Below are 9,886 nucleotides of genomic sequence, written 5' to 3'. Positions count from 1 at the left end.
CGACGGCGGAGCTCGGTCGGGATCACCAGCCGCCTCTCCCCTCTCTGAAATCGCTGAAGAGAAGAGGAGAAGAAAAGAGGAAAAGAGATGAGAGGAGAGAAGAAAGAAGAGATGTGGGTGTCACATTTTTTCTTTTCACTTATATTTGGGTCCCACAACTTTTTTATTTTTTTCACTAACTACGATGCCACGTCAGCAAATGCAGAGATCCATACTATCATGGGACCAAAATTGCACGGTTTTATATAGGTTAGGGGTGAAGATTTTGGTATAGGGGATTAGGGATATAATGCAAACTCGATGTAAAGTTGAGGGACTACTGGTAAACTTATTCCTTTCTTTTATTTTCTATCGCCTCCCAGTATACCGAATGTCCCTCAACTTGTCATCGAGTTACAAAATCGTCCCCCAACCATAAAACCGATACAGCGCATCCTACAACTTACAAAACCAATGCAAACTAAGTCCCTCAGTGGTTTTGACTCCGGTTTTATCCGACGTGATGGCTAAGTCAGCATGGGACCCACGTGGGCCTCACATGTCAGGATGCCACGTCAGCACACCGGCCTATCTGTTCCTCTCCTTTCTCCCCACTCTCTCTCACACACTCTTCTCTCTAGACTAGGCAGGCCGGCCAGCCCGCGGTGGGGAGGAGGTCGCCGGCGCGAGGAGGTCCGACGGCCAGCCGGCGATACGGCGGCGGCGACGCGGCGGGGCAGAGACACGGGAGAAGGGGAGGGCGGCGCCACGGCTGCAGCTGGGCAGCAACCGCAGCTGGTTCAAGCTGCCGATGCTGTCGTCGCAGCAGGCGTCGTATGTGAGCGAGGACCAACAGGGCGAAGAAGACGACGGCCACGACGAGGAGGTCCTCATCCCCGGGTTGCCGGCGAGGTTCACGTACGCGCGCGGAGCTTGAGGTTCACGAACTGTTATCTCTATAAGAAAATCTAACAAGTCACTGTTAGATCTGGTACTGCCAATATATCAACACTCTTCAGCTTAGCTCACAAAAGGGCACATCCAATCCAAAAAAGTCCAAATAGATGGAGTTCTTCAAGTCTTTGACGACAATGGCTGCTGACAGATTCTTGCACTTCGCCTCGCTCGTTTCCATGGTGGTCTTGGTACGTGCATTTTCTTTTCGTATCGTCTCTCTGCTCTGCTGTGACCTGTGAGTTGATCTGACCATGTTAATTGCATACGCGCGCGCAGGCCGCCGGATCGAGATCGCTGGACGGCATGGCGGCGCTGCCGCGCCGTGGCCAGCTGGTTGCCGGTGGGGACAACGACAAGAACGAGTGCGTGTACACGCTGTACGTGGAGACCGGGTGGATCTGGATGGTCGGCACGGACGCGGCGATTGGCGTGGAGCTCGCAGCGGTGGACAGCAGCGGCTTCGCTGTTGGGGACCTGGAGCGGTGCGGTGGGCTCATGGGCGCCGGGCACGACTAGTACGAGCGCGCCGCCGCCACATCGCCTGCCGACCGTCGGACCTCCTTACGCCGGTGACCTCCTCTCCACAGCGGCGGATCCAGGATTTGAGCAAAGGGTATTCAAAGTTGAAAAAAAATCATACAGAACTCAAAAAATTGGACTGGGAAAATCATACAGGAGTGATAATGACATGTTTAAAGCCTTAAAGGTACAAATAGTAGCACAATAGTCAAGATGTCTATCTCCAAATGCACACTTGGGGACATATCACTATCATGGGCATTGGGTGCTTCAAGTAGTAGCTGAATAGGACTAGAAAGGGCATTTTCTGGGATCTGAACTTCACTCTCATTGGTTAATGGTTTTGGATCAGAGGTGGAAGCTACTTTCTGAGACTTGGTTGACCTTTGTGGTCTATTGTCTTCTTCTTCTTCATTTTTCAAATTTCAAGACCTACAGTTCAATTTTCTGACTAATTTAACTTCTAAGCAATAGCAATTAAGCAATGGCCAATCGCTTGGGGAATTTGACAAGAGGATTTATTTTACCAGTGCCAGTCCACTGTCCAGCCGTCTAGGGACCAAGGGGACGCGCCGACGCGGGGGTGCGTCGCCGCAACCGGCTGCCGCCATGCGCCGCAGCGGCGCCGCGTCCTTGCGAACCTCAGCTGCTCAGCGTCGCCCGTCCCCGAGGAGGCGGCAGCGTCGTCGCAGGCCGCGCTGCCTCCGCAGCAGCAGGCCCAGGGACCAGGGTCCAGAGAGATGAGGCTGGTGGCGATTCTGGCGACGCGCCGAGCCGGCGGCCGGCGCCGCCGAGCGTCGAGCTCTCGATGCCCCGTTGCCCGTCGGTGGGGATGAGTGGGGGCGCGGCGGATTGGGGCTGGGATGACAGAAGGGGTGGGGACTGGCTGACCGGGGGATAGGGACTAGGGTTTTGTTCGTTTTTGGGCCAGTGGGCCTATTCGTTGGGCCAAGATGGGGAGGAATGTATGGTCTGCTGCGAATAAATGGGCTTCTTTTCATTTGGGCTATACATGCTGCACTTCCATATAATTTCTCATGTATATATGCATGACATACCTATATATAGTTATTTTTTAAAAAAAATTCTATGGGTATTCAGGTGAATACCCATGAATCACATGGGATTCGCCCCTGCCTCCCCACCGCCGGCCGGCCTACGTCCAGAGAGAAGAGTGTGAGAGAGAGGAGAAAAGGAGAGGAAGGGATATGCCGGCGTGCTGATGTGGCATCCTAACATGCGGGGCCAATGTGGGTCCCACGCTGACTCAGCCGTCACGTCGGATAAAATCAAGGTGAAAACCGCTGAGGGAGCTAGTTTGCATAGGTTTTATAAGTTGGGGGATACGCTGTATGTGGTTTTACAGTTGAGGGACAATTCTTTAACTCGATGACAAGTTGAGGTACCTTCGGTGTACTTTTTCCAATTTTCCTCCTCTTCTTCCCTCGGCTAGGCGGCCCAACCAGCCAATCGGCCGATATCGCGGTCGAGTCCACCAGGCAGGACGCACGCGCCGATGCGCGTCGCCTGCTCCCACCCGCTGCTCGCGCAGCCCAATCGCGAGCCACGCCACGCCGCGGGCACCAGCACGCCAAGACAAAGCGAGTCGCGCTGTGCCAACTCGTGTGCCGCTCCGCTTCACACAATCCTTGAAACATGACCGGCAAGATCATCATGCCATCGTTTCATGCAACGCTCTGTACATCTCGATGCCCAACTGCCTACTCCCACTGAGCTGCAGCGACGCCGCCGCACACAAAGACTTCATCGTCTTCTCGTACCGTTGCACAGCGCAACAAAGGGTTCACGTACTCGTGGCTGCAATTCGCGACGACCGCGCTTGACTTCCCGCGCGGTAACACATCGACGCCTCACGCACCGCCCAAGAAACCGCAGCACTACACTTAGGCAAGCCGTGTGCCATACCACCAAAACGATGGGCTCAGCAAGCAAGCAAGCCGGCCACCACCACCATCACCACCACCTCCAATGGCACCTCACGCGCGACGCATCGTGCGTGCCAGGAGGGGTCATCACCCCTTCACACCGCGCCGGGTCGCCACAACCGCAAATACGAGGGAATCAAAAGTACACGCCCTGTGTGCCTACACGGAGACTTACGTGCCGACGACATTATTTTGCGCCCACTTCGCCTGTGCCCGTTTACCATTGGGGAATTTAACTATTTGTCACTTTTAGGTTGGGCAATTATCCAAATGCCCCTTTTAGGTTTGCACATAATTTTTTTTTGCCACTTTTACGAGATGCCTTCTTAACTATTTGCCACTTTTACTCACGTGGCATGCCAACATAGCAACGGAAGGTAGAAACCGGTTTGGGTCCCACTTGTCAGCCTCTCCTCTCTCTCCTTCTTCTCTCCCTCCGGTCCGATGTGGCGAAGGACGAGGCAGAGCGACGGCGCCGGTGGAGAACGAGGCAGAGCGGCGGCGGACGGGCTCCTCGCAGTCGCCAGCTAGGATGAGCCCCCGGCGAGATGCGCCGGTCGTCATGGGAGTGAAGACGTCGACGAGGTGGGAGCGTGTGACGGCGGCGTGGACGGGCAGTGGGGGCGAGCGGAGGAGGAGGCAGCAGCGCACAGCGCCTGCGGTTGCAGACGAGGGCGGCGCAGATGAGGTTGGGCGGAGGGAGGCGGCAGAGGATGTCATGGAGGGCATGGTCGGCGAGCACCGTGGTGGGGGAAATTTAACCGCCGCCACACCTCCTCCTCCGTCGGCGCCGCCACCACGCCTCCTCCTCCGGCGGCGCTCCTCCGTCAGCGCTCCTCCGTCGGCGCCGCCGCTACGCCTCCTAGGCCGTCGTGAGGAGCCCGTCCGCCGCCGCTATGCCTTCTCCTCCACCAATGCCGCTGCTACTACTCCTTCTCCACCGACGCCGCCGTTCCGCCTTCTCCGTTTCCGCGAGAAGCCCGTTCATCGTCGCTACACCTCCTCTTCCGCCGCCGCCGCTCGCCTCCGCGAGGAGCCTGTCCGTCGCCGCTCTGCTTCGACCTCCGCCGGCACTGCCACTCTGCCTCATCCGTTGCCACATCGGACCGAAGGGAGAGAGGAAGGAGAGAGAGGAGAGGCTGACTAGTGGGTCCCACACCGGTTTCTACCCTCCGTTGCCATGTTGGCATGCCACGTGGGCAAAAGTGGCAAATAGTTAAGAAGGCATCTCGTAAAAGTGGCAAAAAATTATGTGCAAATCTAAAAGGAGCATTTGGATAATTGCCCAACCTAAAAGTGGTAAATAGTTAAATTCCCCGTTTACCATGCGGTACCTAACGGACATGCCGAGCTCTCCCGACGATCCTTCACGCGCGCGACCAAAGCCGTGGACGCCGCTTCCTTCCATCGTCAATCAGCCCACGCGTGCACGTTGCACCCCCGTTGCTCCCGTGCCCATAATTAACCTGCTCGATCGACACCGTGTCCTTCGGCACAAGTGGCGCCACGTCGCGTCGCGTTTAAGTGATGACACGACTTATCTTCTTCTCCACTCCACGTTGGGACCACTACCACTGGTCATTGACATACACGACTGAAGGCCGTGCTCGAGGGCTCGCCCATGAACGCCACGCCGCCACCACACCAGAACTCACCTTATAAATATAAAAATATTTATATTTTTTATATGAAGATTTATAGCTAAAAATACTTACGTTTTAAGCTGTGTGTCCATATTTATAACTAAATATACTTATATTTTAGGACAAGTAGTACTTTGATACGAAGTATCAACAAAGACTTTTAAAAAAAAGAGACTAAAATCAAACAATAACATGACACCATATTTTTACAGCGAGGTACAACAACACCTTATTTCACGATAGACTTTTGGGTGTGTTTAGTTCACGTTAAAATTAGAATGATGCGATGGAAAAGTTAAAAATTTGTGTGTAGAAAAGTTTTGATTTGATAGAAAGTTACAAGTTTAAAAAAAAGTTTGTAAGAAGTTGATTTTCTTCAGAGGACGAGTTTTCTCAGCTCCCTGACGAACTCCTCCACGAATCTCCTTTGCACGGCGTCATCCGTCAAGAACTCCCGCCACTTCCTCTCGTCGTCGTCCCCTCCACCGGCGCCGGCGAACGCCGCGTTCACCGCGTCACGCACCGCGTCATGGCCAAACCATCCGTCGCCATCTCGCCGCGCAACCTCGGTACCCACGCGGAGCTCGCGCGCGAGCAGCGCGGCGTTGAAGAACTGGTCGCTCTTCATCGGCAGCAGAACCAGCCGGCAGCCGGCGACGAGCCCCTCCACGACGGAGCTGAAACCGGCGTGGTTGACGTAGCAGCCGACGCTGCGGTGCCGCAGGATGTGCTGCTGCTGCACCCACCCCGAGTGGACGACACCCCTCCCCTTCACCCTCTCCTCGAACCCCGGCGCCATGCACTTCTTCAGCTCCGCCTCGGCGTCCACGCTCCTAGGGAAGTTGAGCACGGCGACGAACGGCCGGCCGGTGGCCTCCAGTCCGAGGAGGAGCTCTGTCGCGGCGGCGGTTGGAAGGAACGTCTCGCTGCCGAAGGAGGCGAAGACGACGGCGTTGTCCGGGAAGGAGGAGAGCCATGTCGCCCACCGCTCCTCCAGCTCGCCATGCGGCGGCTCCGGCACGAGGGGACCCGTGACAAGAATGGGCTTGTCGTATTGCGTGGCGATGTATTCGATGTAGGGGCCTTCCATCTCGGCGCAGGTCTTGAAGACGAGGACGTCGCTGGCCTTGTCGCAGGCGGCGACGCGGTCGTACGCGCTGGGCATGCCGTGGAAGCTCGTGAACATGTAGGTGAAGTCGGCGGCCTGGTAGGTCGGCACGGTGGCGAGCGACGACGACGGCGGGAACCCCACGGGCGCCGTGGCGAGGTCGTCGACTGTCGGGCACGACGCCGCCCCGTGGTGGAGACGACGGCGCGCGGGGACCGTCAGGTACGCGCTGGTGACCGCGGTGAAGACGGAGAAGTGCGCCGCCCTAGCGCCGAGCTGCCTGGCGACGTCGGCGACCCACGGCGTGGCGAAGTCGAAGAGCACGACGTCCGGGCGGAGCCTCGCGAGCAGCGCCTCCACCTGAGGCCGTGTGCCGTCGAGGGCGAGCTTGAGCAGCTCGGCGCCGTCCGCGTCGACCTCCGCCGTGCTCTCGGCGCCCACGGGGAGCCCCGGCACGCGCGGCAGATGCAGCGCCGCGACGACGGCCGTGCCGTCCGCGGGCAGCATGGCCTCGACGCGGGCCACGTTGGCCGCCGCCGACAGGAACGTGACGCGCACCCCGCCGACGGCGACGAGGCTACGGGCCAGCTGCGCGAACGGGCTGATGTGGCCGAAGGCAAGGAACGGGAACAACGCGACGTGCATCGCTTCGTCGCCGGCCTCGACAACGGCGGCAGCCATGGCACTGCAGGCATCCACACGTATCATGCTTAGTTTGAGGATCGCTTTTCACTACGCAGCATTTTACACCCCATTGCCTTATATTAAGCCGTACTGCACAAGGTCAACCACTAAGTATTTCATTAATCATTATGCAAGTGTTTGCTTGGCAAATGAGATTGAGAATGCATCTATCAGTTTTTGTTAAACTTGTCTATCGAAATGAATTGAGCCCATCTTTTAAAAATCTTCTGCACTAGCTCGTGCCACTTGTGTCCAGGTCGACAAGCCAAGCATGGATCTATCAGTTTTGGGTGGGTGAAATTTTCTATTCAAGTAAATAGTTAAAAACTCGTTGTTGTATTATGTAATATTTAAAAACTAGCATGGTGGCCCGCGCAGATTGCGCGGCTAGCATCATTATATTTTCTCTCATATAATAGTATATATGTTTTCTCATTATATTATTCAAATATATTAAAATGAGAACATAATTTTAAATTTTGCAATAACTTTAGAAAACTACTAATGTGTAATATTCATATTATATTTTATATGCGTGTTAGTTATAAATTATATATATATTCCTATATGGACTCTAGACTCATATTTTAATATTTTTTTAAGAGTAAAATGCACCAGCGGTTCTTAAACTTGCCGTGAGGTTTCACTTAGGTCCACGAACTTGCAAAGCACACATCGAGATCTCTAAACTTAGTTTATTGTATCATTCCGGTCCAAATCCACGTTTGACCGTGGTCTTGCCTACGTGGCACGCCATGTGAACGATGATATGGATTTATTTATTTATTTTTTTCTCCCTTCTTCCTTCTTTTTTCACCACTGCGACAACCCCTCCCCTCGTGCCGCCTCTCACAACCGAGAAAAAAGAAGGAAGAAAGAGAGAAAAGAATGAAGAAGGGAGAAAAAAATAAAAAAAATTCCATGTCATTGTCCACGTGGCGTGCCACGTAGGCAAGACTACAGTTAAACGCGACTTTTGACCGGGATGATACAATAAACCAAATTTAGGGAACTCGATATGCGCTTTGCAAGTTCGTGGATCTAAGTGAAACCTCACAACAAGTTTAAGGACCGCTGGTGTATTTTACTCTTTTTTTAATTCCGAATTTTCTGTAAATTGTATTTCTATATAAACTCTATGCTCTTCTTCCAATATTATTTATTTTAATTTCTGAATTTTCATATTATATTTTATATACATGTTAGTTTTTAATTATCTTTAATATCAAATTTTAGTTATTTGTAAATTATATATATTCCTATATGGACTATAGACTCGTCTTTTAATATATTTTTTTAATTCTGAATTTTCTGTAAATTGTATTTCTATATAGACTCTATGCTCTTCTTCCAATATTATTTATTTTTATTTCTGAATTTTTATTATTTCTAATTGTATTTCTCCGTGGACTCTAAACTCATTTTTCAATATCCTTTAATTTTTAATTTCGAATTTCAGTTACTTCTAAATTGTATTCCTATATTGACCTTAAACTCTTCTTCCCATGTTTTTCTTAATTTCGAATTTTAGTTATTTGTAAATTGTATTTTTATACGTACTCTAAACTCTACTTTTAATTTTATTATGTTTATTCTAAATTTTAGTTAGTTTTAAATTCCTATATAGACTCTATACTTTACTTTTAATATTCCTTATTTTTTAATTCCGAATTTCTTTTTTTTTCTTAATTGTATTTCTATATGGACTCTATACTCTACTTCTAATATTCCTTTTTTTCAATTCCAAATTTCAGTTATTTTCTAATTGTATTTCAATATGGACTCTATACTCTACTTATAATATTCCTTATTTTTAGTTACGAATTTCAGTTATTTCCTAATTGTATTTCTATATGGACTCTATACTCTACTTCTAATATTCCTTATTTTTAATTCCGAATTTCAGTTATTTCCTAATTGTATTTTTATATGGACTCTAGTCTCCTCTTCTAATATTCCTTATTTTTTAATTCTGAATTTTAGTTATTTCCTAATTGTATTTCTATATGGACTCTAGTCTCCTCTTCTAATATTGCTTATTTTTTAATTCCGAATTTCAACTATTTCTAAATTGTATTTCTATATGAACTCTAGTCTACTCTTCTAATATTCCTTATTTTTTAATTTCGAATTTCAGCTATTTCTAAATTGTATTTCTATATGGACTCTGCCTTTTCTTTTTCTCCGATTAATGTGAGAATTTCTAGGCCATGAGAGCGAACGTGGAGGCACCTTTTTCTATTCCTTTAATTATATAATAGATTTATCATAGGATATGATCTGCCAATCGTCGTTAGTGGTCCTGAGCCGCCACCTACTCCTGGCCGCTTGGAGCAGAGGAGAGGAGAGGAGAGGGAGAGAGAGAGAGGAGAAAGAAAGAGAGAAGAGGTGAGAGCAGTGGAAGAGAGAGAGGATGGGAGGTGACAAAAAAAATATGAAGTGGCCTAGAGGGAAAAGAGAAAGGAGGGGAGAAAAAAAATATGTGAAGGAGAGGGGTATTTTCGCACAGGGATCACTTAAGAGGCCAGCAAAAATAGATTCATTTTGGCATGTGGCCCATTGTAACACCCTGAAAATTCGACCGACAAAAATCTAAACTCTAAAAATACGGATTTTCAAAAACTTTAAAAATTAATTGCATCATGCCGATCCTATTCGCTTATTTTATTTGGATTTGATCTCGAAGTTTACTAACCGTGAGTAAAGAATAGTTAATTAGGAATAAACCATAAAAACAAGTTGGTAAAATAAATATAAACTAAAATAAAGATTAGGTGTGGATAGGAATAAATAAAATATTATCGCGACCGTATTTGGATCAATTAAAATACGATGGAATAAGAGTTAACCCTAATTAAAAAAACTCAAATAAATCATATAAAAATAAAAATGGGTAATATTAATTTTAAGTGAATCCATTAGTCGGAATAACACAAATGTTGAGTAAAATTCATGAATACAAAGATTAGAAATTATAGAATCAAATTTATAGGGGAAATAGACTAAAAGTGGAATAAATAAGAAAATGCACTGTTCATTATGGCGAAGGT

General features: G+C 49.3%; 1 protein-coding gene and 1 pseudogene across 1 annotated transcript; one reads left to right on the top strand and one right to left on the bottom strand.

The window, feature by feature from the left end:
- Positions 1-1,070: 1,070 nt before the first annotated feature.
- LOC127755705 (PLAT domain-containing protein 1-like) lies at positions 1,071-1,509 on the top strand (annotated as a pseudogene).
- Positions 1,510-5,173: 3,664 nt separating this feature from the next.
- Positions 5,174-6,797, bottom strand: LOC127755228 (anthocyanidin-3-O-glucoside rhamnosyltransferase-like). Its single transcript, XM_052280884.1, has one exon. It carries the CDS (start codon positions 6,795-6,797, stop codon positions 5,421-5,423), a length of 1,377 nt encoding a protein of 458 aa, XP_052136844.1. The 3' UTR covers positions 5,174-5,420.
- Positions 6,798-9,886: the final 3,089 nt, after the last annotated feature.

Source organism: Oryza glaberrima, chromosome 11 (genome assembly GCF_000147395.1).
Source record: "Oryza glaberrima chromosome 11, OglaRS2, whole genome shotgun sequence".
Lineage (NCBI taxonomy): Eukaryota > Viridiplantae > Streptophyta > Magnoliopsida > Poales > Poaceae > Oryza > Oryza glaberrima.
Note: the sequence above shows the minus strand (reverse complement) of the source record. Positions and strands in the feature narration are given on the sequence as shown.

Bases quoted from the DNA above. Each gene is read 5' to 3' on its own strand.
- LOC127755228 (XM_052280884.1), bottom strand. From the start codon at position 6,797: ATGCACGTCGCGTTGTTCCCGTTCCTTGCCTTCGGCCACATCAGCCCG.